The sequence below is a fragment of the Sphaeramia orbicularis genome, chromosome 11 (assembly GCF_902148855.1).
Source record: "Sphaeramia orbicularis chromosome 11, fSphaOr1.1, whole genome shotgun sequence".
NCBI lineage: Eukaryota > Metazoa > Chordata > Actinopteri > Kurtiformes > Apogonidae > Sphaeramia > Sphaeramia orbicularis.
Window position 1 is genome coordinate 10,565,402 of NC_043967.1, and position 21,407 is coordinate 10,586,808.

At 38.1% G+C, this 21,407-nt stretch overlaps 1 protein-coding gene across 6 annotated transcripts in view; it reads left to right on the plus strand.

Moving 5' to 3' along the window:
* The first annotated feature begins 811 nt into the window (after positions 1–811).
* Positions 812–21,407, plus strand: part of pdcd6ip (programmed cell death 6 interacting protein) — a 29,666-nt gene continuing 9,070 nt past the window's right edge. For 4 of the 6 annotated variants that reach the window (XM_030147271.1, XM_030147274.1, XM_030147272.1 and 1 more), the window contains exons 1-11: positions 812–1,121; positions 4,112–4,166; positions 4,253–4,322; positions 7,108–7,235; positions 10,102–10,255; positions 11,097–11,197; positions 13,400–13,531; positions 16,268–16,490; positions 16,764–16,887; positions 18,642–18,819; positions 19,543–19,654. In XM_030147271.1, coding sequence (XP_030003131.1) covers positions 916–1,121; positions 4,112–4,166; positions 4,253–4,322; positions 7,108–7,235; positions 10,102–10,255; positions 11,097–11,197; positions 13,400–13,531; positions 16,268–16,490; positions 16,764–16,887; positions 18,642–18,819; positions 19,543–19,654 — 1,483 coding nt within the window. In that variant the 5' untranslated portion in view covers positions 812–915. The remainder of the gene's footprint in view (positions 1,122–4,111; positions 4,167–4,252; positions 4,323–7,107; positions 7,236–10,101; positions 10,256–11,096; positions 11,198–13,399; positions 13,532–16,267; positions 16,491–16,763; positions 16,888–18,641; positions 18,820–19,542; positions 19,655–21,407) is intronic. The other 2 variants (XM_030147273.1, XM_030147275.1) reach the window with 1 other exon arrangement.

The following is a 21,407-nucleotide window of genomic DNA, read 5'->3' on the forward strand; positions in this document are numbered from 1 at the left end:
TTACAAGCCAAGCTGTGACAAAGGGCATTTACCAGGGCAGAGGATGGAAGGGAACAATGGCTGTCTATTTAGTTCATTTCGTTTTGCTAACATCTACCAGAGTAACAGCAAAAATATGAAGCTGCCACATCCAACAGGCCGTCTTCCACCTCTCTTTGGTTTATTATGGCAACTAGGACACTGCAAACTAGTTAATTTGACACTGCTCACACTACTGTTGAATAATTAAAGCTCTGATTAAAATAGAAAACCAACCACTAACAGCACCTTCACAGAGATACATTTATTTTTGTTGTCCATCGCTAATATTTGATTCCCTTGTGGTCAAGCTTTGCACACATACAGTATGTTTGGACTTGGTTGTGGAATGCTTCTTTATATAGTCTATAAGTGAACGGGGGGGTTCTCTTAAGGGACAGAAATTCAAAGAAAATTTGTGAAGTCTAGCATGTAACTTTTAGATAAAGCAGCGAAGGTACTTGATGTGATCACTGATGTGAGACATTTACTTGAAAAATAACATCAAACGTGGGCAGACCTCCAGTTTTGATAATGAACAATATTACATTCAGAATTCCTAGATTTTTAAATATTGGAAGTGGGGGGGGGGGGTCGTTTTATGATCAAATCACGTTTAAATGAAGTATAAATTAGACAAAGGACTAAAATCCTCAACTACTGCTCTGGTGTGACTTCCTGTTTACGGTCCATGAATGTAAGCGTAAACAGGAGCACATTATATGGTTCTTATTAAAGCCCTACTGCTCATGCGCGGTGCGCCTCTCCGTTCTCAATGACGTAATTTGACGTATCCGAGCACAAACCAGGAAGTGTATCAGTCGCTGTTGTTTGTGTTCGTCGGTGGCTAATCGACGGTCTTTTTTCTGACTTAAAATAGAAATTTCGCGGGCCGAAATGGCAACGTTTATTTCAGTCCCGTTAAAGAAGGCTTCCGAAGTGGATCTGGTGAAACCGCTGTCGAAATTCGTAACTGTGTCGTACCCAGCAGGCGAGGAGCAGTCGGAGTATATCCGCGCCGTGGAGGAGTTGAACAAGCTCCGCAAGAACGCGTTGGGAAGGCCGCTGGACAAACACGAGAGCTCCCTTGAGATCCTGCTCAGGTGAGAAGTACTCCTTTACAACACTTATGAATTAGTCATGCTGTTACTAAGGCTCACATAAGCCACCCTTCACCTGTCGTGCTCTGTAAGCTCTGTCACTGCCGCACCCAGATGTGTTAGCTCGACTGCTAACCGAGCAGCTAAAGTTAGCTAAACGCTAGGAGGCATTTCTCACCATAATAAATGACTGAGTCAAATGTCATACATGGCAAGTTTCCCTCGGGAGACAGCTGAAACTTGACAGGATGTCCTACTTATCTCAACATTAAATACTTGAAATATGAATTTAAGAACAGTCTAGCTAATTTCGATGTTTACTTACATCTTATTCGAGAACATGCACTTTGTTTCCTTAGCATTAAATTTAAGGAGAAGTGATTTTGATGTTACTCATGAATTGAGTTAAACTTAATATAGTAGCTTTAGCAGGATGCGAATATTAAGTACATGTGATATTTATAGCATGTTATTCATCGTTACTTAAATAAGTCAAAGCAGAGCTGGCTCGTCTTTGAGTCAGATGTCATTCACAGTTTGCTGAGGCCTTCAGCCGACCACAGGACGTACTTTACCAGACAGAGAAGGAGGACTTAGTTTATCATTTCAGTAACGAAATCCACTACAAAGTTATCCAACGACACAAAGAAACACTATAATACCTCGCTGACATTTATGAATATACATATTATATGTAAAGTAGAGAGGGTGTCATAGTGCTGGCTGCTTTGCATAGAACTGTGAAAGAAATAGGATTATGTTTGGTACACAGGTTTAGTTAACATCATACCACATAACCTCACCAGTTGGTGTTAAATTGGTTTTACATTATAACAGATATTTTTTTAAAATACAATTTTGCACAGATTTTGAATTTCCTAATAACTATTCCCCACTTGAAATTATGTTAAAATGTTAAATTTAATAGTATTTTTTGTTATTAATCTACATGCTTCTTCCAGAGGTAACATATCCATTCAGACTTTGTTCTTTTTCCATGTCTTTCTTCGGTGTATATGACTCATGAGTTATTCAATGCATAGGGATTGCCCAGATTACATGAGTAGTCAGGTATGCTGTCAGAGTGCTGGCTCCACTTTTTTTTCTCCACTGTGAGCTGCTTTCTCACAGCAGTGCAAAGTGGAATTGACAAATGAGTGCCAAGACAAAGCTCTTTGGATAATAAAGACCATAGGCACTGGATGCTAAAAGCTAGATGGTGGAACGGAGCCAAAAATGGAGTAATATAAGATCTGCTGGCCTGTAATAGTAATAGGATAATAGGGAATTGATGGCTTCAAAGCATGTTACATTTTATGAATTTCTGAGATACCAGTGAAAGAGATGTACTGATTTGCATTCATGGTCAAGAATGGTGAAATGAAAGCACCTAGTGTATGTGTATAGTTCATTATTTGAGGAGAAGGAGCTGAACTGCCTGAAAAGGAGCAAGATCTGAAAGAGTACAGTTTTTTTTCTCCCTCTTTTTAATGCCATTAGCTCAAGATGCATGAAGACACAACCTGTTTTGTGTCGATGCGCCATCGCCTGACTTGAGATTTCAGATGAAGTGACTGCTTAGTGTGTCTGTGTTGCACTGAATGAGTTCTCTTTACAAGCTCCTGTTATTGTAACTCCTTAGGTCTCTTCACAAGTTGTCTGATAGCCATGTGCCAGGTAGCCGGGGCAACCAGTACTACTTTATTCACAGCCAATCAGATGCACAGCCAATGCATTGCCATGGGAACCTTTTGTTTTGTCTAGGACGCTGTCTTCTTTCACGAGAGGGCACACCTCATCTCAGCTTTCCTATATGTCTGTATTTGTGGGTGGAAGACTTGTAGAGGTAATTCTGTAATAGGCAAATCTTTGGTTATTTATGTTTTAACTCCAGTTTCTCAGGGCACTGGAACAAAAGTTGCTGAACTTTGATGGGGCATTCCCCAACCAGGAGCAGTGGCTATGTCATTCCTAAAAATACTACTCATAGTTCTGTGTCACATCCTGGCTTAAAGAAATGCTCAGTAGGTATTACTGTTATCTTGATTGATTTCTACATGTTTTTACACTGCAGTATGATATTTTCTTCCTGAGTCATTGTCAGATGTCTGGCAGAGCTTCCTCAAACCAAAAATCTAATATTATGTCATAATATTTAACCCAGTTTTTCAAATATGACTTAAAGCTCTTATGTGTGTAGCTAGTGTGATTTAGGGGGATTTACAAGAATATAATTAAAGAAATTATGTTTTTGCTTTTAGTAAACCAAATAATGACATTTTTGTGGGATTTGCAAGATAAGGTTTAACTGTTGATTTAATTTGCCATAGTGACTTATGTCACACAGCTCACCTACTCTGCAGCAGGTAATGTTTTAGATAACAGATCAACATGTGTAAAGACCAGTCATTGCACTTGGAAAATCACATCACCATAGGACGTCGTGACTCTTGTGTGCATCAATAAGAGAATCTCAGCGGACAAAACAAGCTATCTTTGTCAGATTTTTTTTTATGTTGATAGTAAGCCTTACTGTTAAATTTTGTATTCTGTCTTTATAGTTGGCCTTTTCTTCTTCCAAAGAAACACAGCAAAGGATGTAGCTGATAGAATAAGCCAAACGTTTTCTTACACACTATAAAAGCAACATATGCATTCAATAGAATATACAGTTTAATGGAATACAAGATATTGACAAACCTATCAACTTGCTCATTCACACAATCTGTTTTTATGGCAATTTTTTTTTCCTTGTCAGCAGTACTGCAGTGTGTATAGTCTGTATTATACTTTAAAATTTGTCATAGTTGTTTAGGATTACAGTTTGTTCTTCTTGAGTTGTGACACATTTGTTAGGCTTCCCGAAGCCACTCAACTAAAACACATCCTGTTGAAACTGCCTTGTCAATCTCATGTTAAACAATTAGAAAAGGTTTTGTTAGGTGTAGGCTCCTCAATCATGTGACAAGTGATATTTCTCTTTCTCACTTTAGATACTACGATCAGCTGTGTTCTGTTGAGCCCAAGTTTCCCTTCTCTGAAAATGAGGTAATTGCTTGAACACCACGCATGATTGTTGGTTAAACCTCCTGAACAGAGGAACTTGAACACAAAGCATTTCTCTGTTTCCGCAGCTCTGCTTAACCTTCACATGGAAGGATGCATTTGATAAAGGATCACTGTTCGGTGGCTCAGTCAAGCTCGGTAAGTGCAACCCTTTATGAAGTGTCCTCTGAGTTACGTGTATGTAATTGTTTTATTTACACACACAGTTGCAGACAGCTACAAAAGGACAGAATAATGAGTTTATACATGCTCCATATAGGACTTTGCCCATGGATGACATATTTGTCATTCTGTCTCTTAATCAATCTGTCTCACATATAGAAATACACCCAACAGTAAATATGTTCAGGCCTGATACATGTATATCAATGTTTCATCTATAAATTGGTTTGTCTGAGTTCACCAAAAAAGATTGAATCCTTCTGATTTTTTTTGTTGAGTCCCATTGCTATACTATTGAGTCCCAAAATAAAACTTTAATTTGAAAAGTATGTTGTTTGTTTCATCATCTTCATTTTCCAGATCAAATAATTCACAATGTCACACATATAAACAGAAAGTGACACACAATCATATTTTCCTGAACTGTTCAATGATCAAATGTAAATATTCTGAAAGAATCGCGATTTAGGGTGATATGATCCACACTGGTCAGTGGTAGCACTCCTGGTGAGTGATGGACAAATCACAACAGTAGCATATGGTCAAGTTACTCTGGAGGTCAGTCATTGGATTTCTTTTTAATGTCCTTCAGGTCATAGAACCTCCTCTCCTTTGGTTTTTTTATATCAAGTGCCTTTGTAAAGTTGGTGCTCACTCATTTGGGCCCCATTTTAACTCACATGAGTTTGTCCTGAGTATCTATATTGAGACAGTTTCTGTGCGTCCCCTGGGACTTATTTGTTTATATTTTTTGGCGTCTTTTTCAAATTTTATGCGTCCAGGATGCAGGGGTAGATCAAACACTGGCATGTGTGTGGCTTAAATTGTATAAAACAATGGAAAGAGACTGGGAGAATGTTTAAAAAGTTTAGGAAATCCATGTAGAAAAAAAACCTTTCCAATTCTCACACTCATTCTGTTCACGCTTGAATCTTTTGTCTTCTGTGCCGATTTGTGGGAGTCCATGACTGTGGGACTTTTTTCCAGTGAATGGGCGAGAAAAATGTAGAATAAAACAGCAGAAAATGTTGGCTGAAGAAAATACCAGCCCCACAGAAGACCACTGTGTCGAAACTAAAGAATTAAATCAGCTGAACCAGCTGTCAGGAGAACAAATCAGAGTCTCACTACTTATAGTTGAGAAGTTTCTCAGTTATTTATTTGTTTATTTGTTTGTTTATTTATTTATTTTTGGATTTAAAATTTTTTTGCACATATTTAGAAATTTCACATCAACAAATAAAAGTTATTGTATGAGCTGAACTGACAAAGGGAATTCATACTGAAATGTAGTGTTCAGAATTGTTAAAAAAAAAAAAAGTTTGAATGGATTTTGTGTGAAAACTTCCAAACTCACCTAGATACAGCTCAAGTAGTTGGTCCAGTCTTCCTAAACCTAAAAAAAAACCTTCTTCAGTATGGTTAACTACACATGCTAATCTTCAAATTACCTAAATTTCTTTTCTCTAGTATCTCATTTCAGTGGTTTGACTCATACCCTCCATGCCAATAGCATGGGCATACCCCAGGGGTTAGCCTTAGGACCACTGCTGTTTAACCTGTGTAATGACTTGCCTGAAACATGTCCTGGCATTTGTTGCCAAGTGTATATTGATTATATGGTTACATACGTAAGGTCACTTAACCAGCTCTCTGAATCCCAGTGGTCTGCATCAGATCTCACCTGATATTTTGATAAATAAGTAAGTAATACTACAAAAGATGTAATTAAACCTTAGATGCTTTCAAGTTACCATAAAATATCTCTGTCAGCGCAGCATAGCATTATATGTATTACATTGTCTTACTGTATGACTTTCTGGTCATAAGCTGCATTGTCAAACCTGTTTTATCATAACATAATCAGACAGTAAAAACAATTTACAAAAAACCAAACACAGACATTACATCATTATCACATCAAGGAAATACATTCAGCTGTGAAAGTTTCATAAAGTGTTCAAACATGGTCAGGTTTTGTCTTTGGTGAAGGACCGTGTTTTACATTATCAACAGTTGAACAGAGGCAGACAGTACACGAGACTCAGTGAACGATAACTGTGGCACTGAAGGATGCAAAACCTCATTTAGACATTGAGCCTTCTCTATTAAAGGAGCAAAACTGTGGAACTGCTACTGAGTTGAAATCACAGTTTTAGTGTTTTAGTCGGTGTTTGTTTGTGGTTGAAACAAAAAAAAATTTTACTCTTATTGGTATTTTCCTTAAAGTTTATAGTGTTTTCATTGCCTGTATTTTTGTTTCAAAGTGCAAATCTGTCTGTATTGTAAATTAGTATTTTCACAAAAAGCACTAAAATAGATAAATACAACAAGTGGTGCCAGGCACAACAAACTCTGCCCCTCACACGCGTTGTAGCTTATTTTGGCATCGATCCAGCTGATGTCATCATGTCTATGTGTGTGCTGATGTCAGCAAATCAATTGTCTCTATGTATGTGGCAAGTTTGAAATAAATTGAAACAAAATGTATGTTTTTATAGACATTTGAAGTGTAGCCCATTATAAGTAAATGGGAGAAGAAAAAAGATTTTAAAAATTCATAAAAAATTGTGCCTTTGAGCTACTTCTCCCAAAATCTAACCACATCTGTTCTGGGTCACTGGCAATCTCTAAACCCAATTTGGTATAAATTCAACTTATAGTTTTGCTGCTACAGACATTTGAAATTTTGCCCATTTTAAGTAAATGGGGTGGGGGGAGGGTTCCAACAGTTGCTGATTGTGTTGTGGTTGTGTTGCAGCTTTGGCCAGTCTGGGCTATGAGAAGACGTGTGTGCTGTTCAACGCAGCAGCTTTGGCCAGTCAGATTGCCTCCGAGCAGAATCTGGACAACGATGAGGGACTAAAGGCTGCAGCCAAATACTATCAGGTGGGTGTCATATTTCTGAGTATTTGGTGTCTGTTATGGAAGTACACAAGGAAAAGTACTGTTTCAGTTTCAAATTTGTTTTTCAGGGAAACAATATAAACAGTATTTCTTTTCTCTTCTAAGTGGTAGAGAAACTTCCCTTTTTCTATATCAGCTAAATAGCTGCATCTTTATAATGAAAAGAAAACCTGTTTTCACAACAAAAATGCAGTTGTAACTATTATTCATCTTTCATATAGACTTTGTCTCAATTTTTGCATCAAGTTAATTTAAGTTAATGAATTAAGTGTATATTACATTTGGTCATATATTGAGTTTTATCTGATGAGTACTATTTGTATAAGTTCAGTGCCTCTGAAAACATGAAAATTTCTCTTTAGATGCAGTGTTTGTTTTGTCCTGGGTGTTTTAGTTCAGTGGATTTTAACTCAGATATACAGTGGTGTGAGAAAGTGTTTGCCCCATTCCCGAATTCTTTTTTTTTTTTGGATGTTTGTCACACTTAAGTGTTTCAGATCATCAAACAAATTTAAATATTAGACAAAGACAACAGAAGTAAAGACAAAATGCAGTTTTTAAATGAAGGCGATTATTAAGGGAAAAGAATTCCAAATCTTCACGGCCCTGTGTGAAAAAGGGCTTGGCCCTCCCTTAAAACATAAATTTACTGTGGTTTATCACATCTTTGGAACACTTAGTTTAAATTTCTCTAGCCACACCCAGGCCTGATTACTGCCACACCAGTTCTCAATGAAGACATCACTTAAATGGGACCTGCCTGACAAAGTGAAGTAAACCAACAGATCCTCAAAAGCGAGACATCATGCTGCGATCCAAAGAAATTCAGGAACAAATGAGAAACAAAGTAATTGAGATCTGTCAGTCTGGAAAAGGTTATAAAGCCATTACTTAAGTTTTGGACTGAAGCGAATCACAGTGAGAGCCATTATCCGTAAATGGAGAAAACATGGAACAGTGGGGGCTTGACTAATCTGAATGACAAATGGCATGGAATAACGAATGACCACTAGGGTTAGGGTTAGAGGTTAGGGGTTGGGGGTTAGGGTTAGGTCATTCGTTATTCCATGCCATTTGTCATTCGAATTAGGAAGGCCCAAACAGTGGTGAACCTTCCCAGGAGTGGCTGGCCAACCAAAATTACCCCAAGAGTGCAGCGACAACTCATTCAAGAAGTCACAAAAGACCCCACAACAACATTCAAAGAACCACAGGCCTCACTTGCCTCAGTTAAGGTCAGTGTTCATGACTCCACCTTAAGAGACTGGGGAAAAATGGCCTGCATGGCAGAGGTCCAAGACAAAAACTACTGCTGAGCAAAAAGAACATGAAGGCTCATCTCAGTTTTGCCAGAAAACATCTTGATGATCCCCAAGACTTTTGGGGAAATACTATGGACTGATGAGACAAAGGTTGAACTTTTTGGAAGGTGTGTGTCCCATTGCATCTGGCGTAAAAGTAACACAGCATTTCAGACAAGGAACATCATACCAACAATCAAATATGGTGGTGGTGGTGGTCTGGGGCTGTTATGCTGCTTCAGGAACTGGAAGACTTGCTGTGGTAAATGGAACCATGAATTCTGCTGTCTACCAAAAAATCCTGAAGGAGAATGTCCAGCCATCTGTTCGTGATCTCAAACTGAAGCTCCCTTGGGTTCTGCAGCAGGACAGTGATCCAAAACACACCAGCAAGTCCACCTCTGAATGGCTGAAGAAAAACAAAAAGAAGACTTTGGAGTGACCTAGTCAAAGTCCTGACCTGAATCTGATTGAGATGCTGTGGTATGACCTTAAAAAGGTGGGTCATACTCAAAAACCCTCCAATGTGGCTGAATTACAACAATTCTGCAAAGATGAGTCGGTCAAAATTCCTCCACAGCTCTAGAAAAGACTCATTGCCAGTTATGGCATATGCATGATTGCAGTTGTTGCTGCTAAGGATGGCCCAACCAGTTATTACATTTAGGGGGCAATAATTTTTTTTACACATGACCATGTAAGTCTGAATTTTTTCCCTTTAATAATAAACACTGTCATGTAAAAACTGCATTTTGTGTTGACTTGTGTTGTCTTTGTCTAATATTTGAATTTGTTTGATGATCTGAAACATTTAAGTGTGACAAACACGCAAAAAAATTTGAAATCAGGAAGGGGCCAACACCTCTTGACACCACTGTAGTAGGTGACACTAATGGGCCTTACCACTGGATGTCACCTAATATACGTAACATAACGTGCTGCGCACTTTTAATCCCCCTCAGCCAAATACAGTGTAAGATTCTGTTGAAACTTACTGCCCTATAATATACATTACATTGTCTTTGTGTAAATTTGGTGCGTTTATCTCAGTGCATTCTTCAGATAATGTGACTATGTCGTTGAAAGGACATGTTGCCATTTGACCTTGATAAAGTAGGTCAATGTCACCTATTTTCAATAGGCTTCTGGTCCATGCCAAGATGCATCCACAGTATAAATTTGATGCAGATATGTCAATGCGGTCTTCAGATAATGTGATTACGTTGTTGAAAAGACAGACAGGTGACAAAATGATTACAATACCCCTTTAGGCCAAAGCTGGCTGAGAGGTTAAAATGAATAAAGGCAGAAATAGTCCATTCTGAACTCTAGTTGGATTGTGCCAGTACATAGCAGACTCTGAATGATACCCTGCTCACTCTGTAGATGTAAATGAATGAAGACAAATAATAGATGACTGACTGTAAACATTATGGACGAGGGATGTCTATTATGTTCATCTGAGGCTGGTTTTAGTCCTGTAATGTTGTCACTCTTGGCAGTTGTGTCTCATATGTTTGTATCTGTCTGTATTTTTTTCCATGCAGCTGGCCAGTGGTGCTTTTGGCCACATTAAGGACACAGTCCTGTCTGCATTGAACAGGGAGCCCACCATGGACATTTCCCCTGAGACTGTGGGGACCCTCAGCCTCATCATGCTGGCCCAGGCCCAGGAGGTCTTCTTCCTTAAAGCCACCTCAGGTACCGGTTGAGCTCAGGTTTAGACAGACTTTACATAGGTTCTGTAACAGTATAAAGTGCCAGACAGACTAATTTTGGGAAGTAGTTGTGTTTAGAAGTGCAGACACATCACACATTAGCTAGCTTTGCAGATATGAAGTGGGGGAAATATACGTTAGCATCTTTAAGTAGACACATGATGTTTTTTGCCTCAAGATTAATTTCTAGCTATGTCATAATGAGGCAGTTTTGATCCAGGTTGCACACAGCCTCTGCCCCAGTTCTGTCTCCAGAACTGCTTATTAGAGTTTGTAAGCACAGGCGTTTTGAAGGTTACATCATGTTTTGAGACCTCACTTAAAGAATTAGACTTCTGTTTTCTGCTGAGAGGGGGAGTTTTTGTTGTAAGTTCGTTTCGGCTCTTACTAAAATGTAAGAACAGTTTTATCAGGGTGATGTAAGTAAAACTGTTGTAGAACACATGAAATGCAACAACTGAGATTGTTGTTTATAACCCAGTGTCAACGTAGTGGAATATAACTAATTTCCTTTTCTCAGGTATATATTTTACCTTCTTTTGCTTGAGTATTATCTTGTTCTTTTTACTTATATCTCAGAGGAAAATGTATTTTACATTACATTTACATTATACACTTTGTTTGACACACTCATACGTGTATCATACATGGAAAAAAAACAGATTCTATAAATATTCTTTGTAGCTAAATGAGTACTTTTACTCTTAACATTCAGTTGGTTGCAAACCACAACTTCACTGTTACATATCACTGAATCTTCAAGTAAATGATCTCTATGGTTTAGATGGTTGTTGGACTTTAAATGTAACTTGTTTATCCGATAGATAAGATGAAGGATGCTGTCATTGCAAAGCTGGCCAATCAGGCGGCAGATTTCTATGGTGACGCCTTCAAGCAGTGCCAGTACAAAGACAACCTTCCCAAGGTATGTGAAGGACGTGCACACACACTGCTACACACTAACCTAAAACCCTGCAAAATGGCAACAGGCACAGTCACAGTGGAGTGTCCAGAGTCTGTATGTTTTGTGTGTGTGTGTGTGTGTGTGAACTGACTTGATGAGTGGTATTCAGGCTGTGGGACTGTCTCTGTTCTCATTGGTCCATTTCCATCCTGTTTTCACTCTGATTTGTTGGTTACTACTAAACCAGAGTATAATTTTGGTTTCTAGCATCTAAGCGTGGGTGTCTGAAGTACTAATTAACTCTCTGTAACTCTGAGACACACACACACACACACACACACACACACACACACATATACATATTATCTCAGGGTTTCTCATGCAAAAGTAGGAAAGTAAATGACTTGCACCAGCTGTTTGTGTGTTCATACTTAAACTAGATATATAAAGGTTTGTTAGATTAATGTTTATGCATCTCTAGGTGTGTTGTACAACAGTGGTTCCCAAATTTTTGTGTACCTCCAAATCAGACAAACTCAAGTCTGCCTTTATTGACCCACTGTATTCTGATCTTATGGACTACACACTATGTGTTATTTAAAATAAATAATTATGTAAAGGTAGGACTACACAATAGGCCATTTTAGCATCTTCACCACAGTCTGTGCATGTGCGGGAAATGCAATTTAAATTAAGGCAAATTAAGTCTAACATGTCATGCTATTTTTACTACTTGATACAAAAGGTAAACCACATTCTCAACTTCTGCAACACATCTACAAGAGAACATGGTTTGTGAATAATAATTAGCGATATGACAGGACCTAGATTCTGTCCTAACTGAGCTTTTCTGGATGCCAGGTGTAAAAAAAAAAACAAACATATGTTCTTTTCATATTGCAGCATAGAACTTCAGAAATAATAGTTATCTGTCCAACTATAACAAAGTAGTGAAAGCTCAAACTATCACAAATGTGTCTCATGAGGCCATCAGAGTTTTGTCATGAGCCAGACTGAGGCTATAATTTGTTTTCAGTTAATGACAGCGACAAAATACTCTCAAGAACATCTGATTCTGAAATACACAATGCAAACAGAATGTCAGATGGTCATATTGAAGGCCTGTTTGCTATTTTTTTTTTATTTCTACAGTCATTAAACAGGGCTATAGCTTATTGTTGCATTTAAGAGACATTGCATTATCAGGTTTTTTCCAGTATTCTGTAAAAAGTGGCCATTGTTCCAAGACTTGTCCTAAAAATTAACCAAAGCCACATCTTACGTTTCAGCTGTTTGATATATATATATTTTTTTTTTTTTTATTTTTTTATTTTTTTTTTTTTTCTTCTGTATTATCTTATGCTTGTTAAACATTTTTAGTCTTAAATTATTACTTTTAGCTTGCTGTATGAAACATTTATGCATTGGATTTAGATAACTATTTCAATGTCTCTGCTTGCCAGTAAGCTTTTTCTGTGACCTCTGCAGCATTGGTATTAAAAGGGCTTCAGCTGATGATGTCAACAGTTCGCTCAGTTGTTTTACTAAGATTCAGCTTGACATCTATTTATAATCTTATTTGATTGTTTTTCTCTCTTGAAAAAAAACATGTTTATAATTTTATCAAATCTCCTTCACAAGTTCCCCCTGGGGTGCATGTATCCCTGACTGTGAATCACTGTTGTACAACTCAACAAGTATTTCATAATCATCTACTGTATATTAGTGTTACTGATTATTTACATCTGCTAGTGGGCCGCACCGACTCACAAAACAAGCCTGTGTTTTGCCAACTAACAATGATGAGTTCAGGGAAACTGATCCATATCTGGTAGGAAGCATCTGCGTTCCCTGTGAATGACTGAACTCTCACACAAACCAAACAAATGGTTGTGGGACGTCTGAGGTGGTAGCAGCTTTTGCTTTAAGGTGAAACACTCATGGCCTGTTCTGTTTTCTCTCTCGTTGTCTTCCTTTCTTTCTGCATCCCTCGTGGTGGTGTTGGCATTGGTTGTGTATACGTGTGTGTGTGTGCTTGCGTTGTTTGCACACCTCCGACTGCTCTTTGCCTGTTTGTGACTGGCTTCTTTGGTGTTGTTTGTGGTCCGACCTCGCTGATGTGTGCATCTGCCATTTTGTGGTTTGCTTTGCCATTGTGCGTGCGCCTGTACATATCTGTTTGCGTGTCTGTGTGTTGCTCTGTGGTTGCCTCTCCCTGGTCAGTATTTTTATTTTCAGGAAGTGCTGCCAGTGCTGGCGGCCAAGCACTGCATCATGCAGGCCAACGCCGAGCTTCACCAGAGCATCCTGGCTAAACAGAAGAAGCGGTTTGGAGAGGAGATCGCTCGCCTGCAGGTACCAGAACCCGAACTTTCGATAGTAGATTTTTCAAGGCAGATATAGTAATCATAGTTTGGACAAGGAGAGGACTGATATCAGGCCTAAAAGATTTTAAAAAAAAAACACAGTGAAACATCAGAAATTCAATCATATGTCCAAACTCGATAACTGTTGAACTGCATGACAAATCAAGTAATTAATACCTAAATAATGACTGAGCATCCAAGTTAAAGAAATGAATCCATTAGTCTGAAACTGAATATCAATCAAATTTTATTTATATAGCGCCAAATCATAACAAAAGTTATCTAATGACGCTTTACATATAAAGCTGGTCGAAACCAGACTCTCAGGCCAATTTACAGAAACCCAACAGAATCCTCCAGGAGCAAACACTTGTGACTGGTGACAATGGAAGGAAAAACTTCCTTTTAACAGGCAGAAACCTGGAGCAGACCCCAACTCCTGGAGGATGGTCATCTGCTTTGACCAGTTGGGGGTAAAGAGAGAGGGCAAAGGAAGAGAAAAAGAGAGGGGGAGCGAGAGAGAACATATCCTCAAATTCTTCAAACTCAGTAATTCTGGTTTAGAAGCCTAAAGGGATCATATTTTGCTAAACCCACTTTTATTAGTCTTTGGTTCATTTATTTGTGTATTTGGACCCTAATAGTTCATAAAGTTTGAATTTGAACCCTCCAGGTGCTGCAAAGCTATCTTTATATTCATTTTGGCAAAAATGGAGTGGATTTCTACAACCCGTTTTAATTCCTTCTTAATTTGTTACGTTTATAACTAGTTACATCACAACATTTGAACATATAAGGTCAAGACTTCCGACAAACTTTTCTCCGAGTACGCCATAATTCTTTGTCAGCAGCAGTGGTTGTAGTCCATACTGAAAATATGTCCAAACTTCGAGCCAGTTACCTAAAATGTTCAGTTGTTGGTTGTATTAACGAACACAAATGGCTGAACGGGACAGAGCAGCACAGCCAATAACTTAGAGGGGTGGGGTGTGAAGTGGCTCATAGGTACAGTTCATAGACATACATAAATACAGTTGTCCATACGTTTTAAAAGACTGAGCAAATGATTCGGCTCAGTGTCCTGAAGTGTCATTTCCAGACATCTTCTGCTACTTAATCGAGTCACCTGGTAAGGGACTTTATTACTTTTGGTATAGATATGATGAATTAAACTTAACATAATTTCAGGACCTGACATTAAATAGCCAAATTAGAATTAATTAATGTTGTTGGTCCAATATGACTTGAGGTTCTTTTAGCTTTGCACGGAAACAGGCTATAGAAATGTCCTTCAGAGGGCTAGATTTGATTTTATGCATGATGTACATTAGAGCCAGCACTTTTTTTTTTTTTTTTAAACATATACCGTACTCATTAAAGAACTTTAATCAGTGCTTCTACTTTTACCATATTTTTGTTCACAAGTATCTGCACTTCTACTTAGGTGCTGAATGTGTACTTTTGTATGATGCGAGGAAATCTACACAAATTACAAATGTACTACAAAGTTCACTAGCGTTTCAATAATTCATCTAATATTCCTGATAGCCCTGACATAGTCTGTGGTTGTTTGGAAATGGTTCACATTACATTAAACTGACCTGAAATGAAGTGCTGACTGCAGACATACACGTCTTGTTGTTGGGTCCCATAATCTGCCAAACTCTCTTCTGATAGCTTGAAGTCATTTTGTCCCCCTTTATGGTTCCGTTTTATTATTTAGTAAAATGTAAAACTTAAATTGGTGGTTTTTTTTTTTTTTGTAATTTGGGGTGCAAAAGGGCACACAGCAACTCTTTGGCATTATGGCTAATGACAGAGACTGGTTTGTTTTCCCCCTCAGCTTTAACTGGATGTGACGTTTGTGGGTGTTCTCATTGTTGCTGACTGTATCTATGTGCATTTAAAGGGCCAGTGCTCAAAATGACTTTTCTAGTGTCCTTACTCAGAAATAGGGTTGAAGATGGGCCTGTGGAGTTTAATTAATGAGGAATTCAGACCCAAGCAGAGCATTTACAGTTTATGTAGACCACAGGGAAATGTTTTAAAATGCATAATTCCATTTAAAAAAGCAAAATATCACTCTTTTAAAATTATCCAGTGGACACTATCGACACCTGCAGATACAGAGTTTATAACAGGTTCAGCTCTGGTACACGCTAGTCCACACTGTCAGACAAACTAGAGGACCAGTTTTCGTTGCTACATGTGATGAGGTTATCATCATCTGTCACAATTTGCTGTCATACTGAGATAAATGTTGGTTGAATTGTGCCAATAAAAGTACGAATGGACTTGGTGTAGTTTCCTGAATAACAAACAAAACAACTAGGGCTGTACAATATGAACCATATTTTCATATACTGAATAGTGAATTATGACGTATATTTCTGTTTTTATTTGTTTTCCATTATGATGATAAATGAAGAATAAAACAGTTTAAGTACCGTGGCTTTAACTTAGTTGTTAATTTTTTATATTTAATCATTAACTTTTAATTATAATTTCAAACTTGCAAGAAATTACAACTATTTATTCATTTATTTATTGTAAATGACTTGTGGCAGTATACACTCTCTATACAAATCATCTGTAATATCTGTCGGTGCTTCATGTTTGGATAAGTGTCCATTATGGATAATATATTTTGGTTCTACTTCAATAATACTAAAGTGAAGTCTGTTTTCCATTTATCTTCTGTCCTTTGATCTGTCATCGGCTCTAGCACGCAGCAGAGCTGGTTAAAACAGTCGCCTCTCGTTATGACGAATACGTGAGTGTGAAGGACTTGAGTGACAAGATCAACCGAGCCCTCACCGCAGCCAAAAAAGACAACGACTTCATCTACCACGACCGGGTTCCTGAGGTCAAGGACCTGGACCACATCGGCAAAGCGGCGCTGGTCAAAGCCACAGCCATTACACCTCCACTCAGCCAGAAATTTACAGGTACAGCACTCACACATGATAGTTGAACACCGTATTGTATTAAGAAAAATACACGCGACATTGAAATAACCATAGCACAGAGGGCAAACATTTTAAATTGTCAGCTACAGCTCTTTTAAACCAGATTAGATTTAGAGTTTGGTGAGACTTTGTCCAAATCAATAAATACCCAGTCAACTTTCATATGCGAAAGAGGATTACATAAAGCTGGTGTACTTGGCCAGTGTTTAGTGGCTCAGTTTTTACTTGTCTGTGCTGTTCTTCCTTCCTCAGACTTGTTTGAGAAGATGGTTCCCATGGCAGTGCAACAGTCCATGAGCATTTACAACCAGAGGAAGAATGAGACTGTTAACAGACTAGTGGGAACCATGAGGGAGGCCACCAATCTTTGCAACGGGTACGTTCTGCTCTTAAAGTCTCTGCACCTGTTCTGCTCAGCTGCTGCCTTTGTATGTCAGTGTGCGGATGATGTTGTCTTCCTGTGCATGTTTCCATCAGTGTTCATGCCTGTGCACAGATGGATATGAAAAATTCATTACACGAGAGTGTGTCTGATATTATAATGTCAATAAAAGCACTAATGCTTTTAATGTAGTGCTCAAAGAAAGACAAAAACTTGTATCCAACAGGTTTTTGATGCTGTTTACAGAATGGATTTTGACATCATTTTAGAGTGAGTTAGTAAAATATTTGTTTATGGTTAGTAACTATGGTGGGGCAATGGATAATAAAGTCATATCTCCAATAGGTAGTATCTATGTCAGTGTTTTTGTGAGTGGGTAAATTAAAGTGAATGCCATACAAGACAACACAAAACATTAATCTACTAAAGTAAAGGCTGTTATACAGAAGAGGTTCCAAAAACTGTAGATGAGAACTGTTGAACTGACCAACTAAGTCAAAGTAATAAATACCTAAATCCAAAAGTCAATTAATAAATAAATCTGCTTCAGTGAACATCAAATACAAAGCGATTGCTCATATCTGTAACTGAATACCAAAGTAACCACAAAAATCCACGATTGTAGGTACTGTTTCTCAAAGTACTACCTACAATCCATGTTTGTAAAACATCCTGTCTGTCCTGATTGATTGGTCTGTCTTAACAGAACAGTAATGATGGTGAATGTATAATTGTTGCAGTTGTCTTCTAAAGGAGCAAAACACTGGCTGCGGTACCACAACATGTAGCACCTAGCAATGGAATAAGTGGCTATGGAAAAATGTAAACTCTTATAGTATTAAATACTGGCTGGCCAAAAAAAGTCAGACATGTAATTTTTTGTTGTATCATTTAAACACAGTCCAATCTTTATGCTCTCGATCAAACTGATGTTTCAGAAATGAGAAGCCACTCACTGCATCAGTTTGGGTTAAATTGCATCTGAAACATATTAATCACTGCAGTAAATATCTAATGGAAGGATCTGAACTATTTGCAATTAAGTTCAGGTTTACACATTTTTTTGGCTGTGCAAGAATATCCGCGAACATCACTCATAAGAAGCACATTCTGAATTTCATGGGGGGGCCAGGGGGACATGCCATCCTGTGGAATTATCCCCACAACACTGTTCCCTAGTGTGTAAACTATAACAGACTGATTCCTCTCAAAACCATTCTCACTGACATTTCACAGTTTTCACAAGGTTAGTCTGAACTCATCATTTACTGTCATTTCTGAGGAGATGAGCAGAATCTGGTTTCAGTCGTCATGACTTCACATCCATAAAATGGATGTGAAGTAACGCTGCACAGACTCCTGTAGGTTAAAGCCCATCAACTGAACACTTCATGCCCTAAAAAACTCAAGAGAATTGTGACTATAGACATTTTAGCCACAATAATCTGTAATACTCCTTATATATATTAAAAAAAAGATATTTACACAGATATTTTTGTCCCTGTTAAAACTGTGCGTTTGTGAGGAAAATAACCAGAAGCAAAAGTGTAATTATGGCAGCTTATTAATAATAAAAATAATAGTAATAACAATAACAGAAGCTTACAAGCTCTATGTACACCATATCGGCATTTATTATACCACACGTCAAACAAACTCCTCAAATATCCTGGGACACGGTAAAAACATCTCAGCTCTTCTTTTATAATGTGACGTATATCATCCTAACTGATGTTTCTTGTCTTCAGGGTTTTGGCGTCTCTAAACCTGCCAGCTGCTTTAGAAGATCTGTCAGGAGACTCTATCCCACAGTCCATCGCCGAGAAGGCCCGCAATATCGTCCAGCAAGGCGGTCTGCAGAGCATCGAACAGCTGATCAAAGACCTGCCTGAGCTACTGACCCGCAACAGAGAGATCCTGGACGAGGTCAGTGACACAGATGATACATACACCGAATTAGAATCATGTTACAACTGCTGTCAATCCGACCTGTAACTCAGACGCTGCTGCTCATCCTAATGCTAAATCCCAAAAAGTATAAAAAAATAAATAAATAAATAAAAAAGAACAGCACTTACAGAACTGGAATCTCAGCGACAGCTTGTCTTTCATATTGGTTTGCTTTTTTGAAGTAGCATATGAATATAATGCTGTTAAGCAGCTGACTTGGATGTCCTCAACGTCTCCACCACTAGAAGAACACACGAATACTCAAATTCATAATCATCCCTGATGGCGGAAATCCCAGATCAGGATCATCACTGAAATCTAATCCACTGATCTCTGGGCCAAGGACTGTCTGTCCACCAATTCAAGCCAGCCGTTGTTTTTTTTTTTTTTTTTTTTTTTTTTTAATACACCATCTTGCTGACAAACAAATAAACAGACGGCAGGGAAAACATAAAAACACAGCCAGCTTCCAAGTTTGTTGGCAGAGTTGAAAAGTCCAAACCAAAACGTCCTGATTTCCACCAAAAACATAGTCACTTTTGTTCTATGAAGAGCCATAACGGTGCTAGAAAAGTTCATTTCAGCCAGTGAAAAGCTGGATTTTTATGGTTTCAGTGGCATGTCCTTAAAACACTTTGACTCATTAACATGTTTGCATTTCCTGTACATACTCAGCTTGTTTGGGTGTTTGTCTTTTAGTCTCTGAAGATGCTGGATGATGAAGAGACGACAGACAACGAGCTGAGAGGCAAATTTAACCAACGCTGGAACAGAACCCCCTCTGGAGAACTCTACAAGCCTCTTCGTGCAGGTACATGTCAACATTTTAGAATAGTTTGGCATTTTCCATTAGTTTTTTTATTAAAGATTGAGTTTTGATTTTATGTTTTACTTCCATTTTAATTAGTTTGTAAAATTTTAGTATGGGTTATTTAGTTTCATCTAGTGGTGATTTAGTACCCCTGTCTCTCTCCACCGTGCTGGCATCAAAAATGTAACCCCACTTAGAACCAGTATTTGTTTTGTCCATTCTGGTCTTTTTACATAAAGTGATGTTAACTCTGGTCCGTCCTCAAACATAGTAGGAGACATTGCACCTAAACATTGGAAGCCACCTATTATAAAATGGAAATTAGTGGCACAACATGGTGACCTGCTCCCACTGTAGATGTAAATGAGTCCCTGTAAGGTAACAAAAACACAGTGATTCTTATTTTTGTGTGATTATACACTATTGAAACTCCATGTCTGTAATTGTGTCCTCTTAAATTTTACACACAGAACTTTTAAAAGAGTGTCTTACTGTTGTTTAGTTTCAGTATTAATTTTTGACATTTTAGTATGGTGTAATAAAGGCTCAACAACAATTACTGTATAGGCAAGGCAAGGCAAGGCAAGTTTATTTGTATAGCACATTTCAGCAACAAGGCAATTCAAGGTGCTTCACACAGGACATTGAAATAAAAGAAACAAAAAGAAACACATTTAAAACATTATAAAAGAAAAGGTGATTAAAAACAGCAAGTAAGAAAACAACACATAAAATAAAAATAAATAAATAAAATAAAATAAAAACACACACATATTAAAGTAAAAGTTGCAGTGCAGAGTTTCAAAGAGAATATAAAATTTAAAAAGTCAAAAGCCTTTTAGTCAAAGGCAGCAGTGAACAGGTGAGTCTTTAACCTGGACTTAAAAGAACTCAGACTCTCAGCAGACCTGATATTTTCTGGTAGTTTGTTCCAGATATATGGAGCATAGAAACTGAACGCTGATTCTCCATGTTTAGTTCTGACTTTGGGAACACAGAGCAGACCTGTACCAGATGACCTGAGTGGTCTGGATGGTTCATACTGGACTAGAAGGTCTCTAATGTATTTTGGGTCTAAACCATTCAGTGCTTTATATGCTAGTAAGAGAATTTTGAAGTCTATTCTCTGAGAGACAGGGAGCCAGTGTTGAGACCTCAGAACCGGGCTGATGTGGTCCACTCTCTTGGTCTTAGTGAGGACTCGAGCAGCAGCATTCTGGATCAGTTGCAGTCGTCGAATAGACTTTTTAGGCAGACCACAGAAGATACTGTTACAGTAGTCAACTCGACTAAAGATAAATGCATGGACAAGTTTTTCAAGGTCCTGCTACGACATCAGTCCTTTAATCCTAGAAATGTTCTTGAGGTGATAGTAAGCTGACTTTGTAATTGTTTGTATGTGGTTTTTAAAATTCAGGTCTGAATCCATGACAACACCCAAATTCCTGGCCTGGTCTGAAGTTTTTAACTGAAGTGACTGGAGCTGCATGCTGATTTTAAGACGCTCCTCCTTGGGTCCAAAAACGACTACCTCAGTTTTTTCTCTGTTTAACTGAAGAAAGTTATGGCCCATCCATTCAGATATTTGCTCCATGCATTTACCCAGTGCTTGTATGGGGCTATGGTCACCTGGGGACATTGAAATGTAGAGCTGTGTGTCATCTGCATAGTTATGGTAATCTATTTTGTTTTTTTCTATGATCTGAGCCAGTGGAAGCATGTAGATGTTGAACAGAAGGGGCCCCAGGATGGA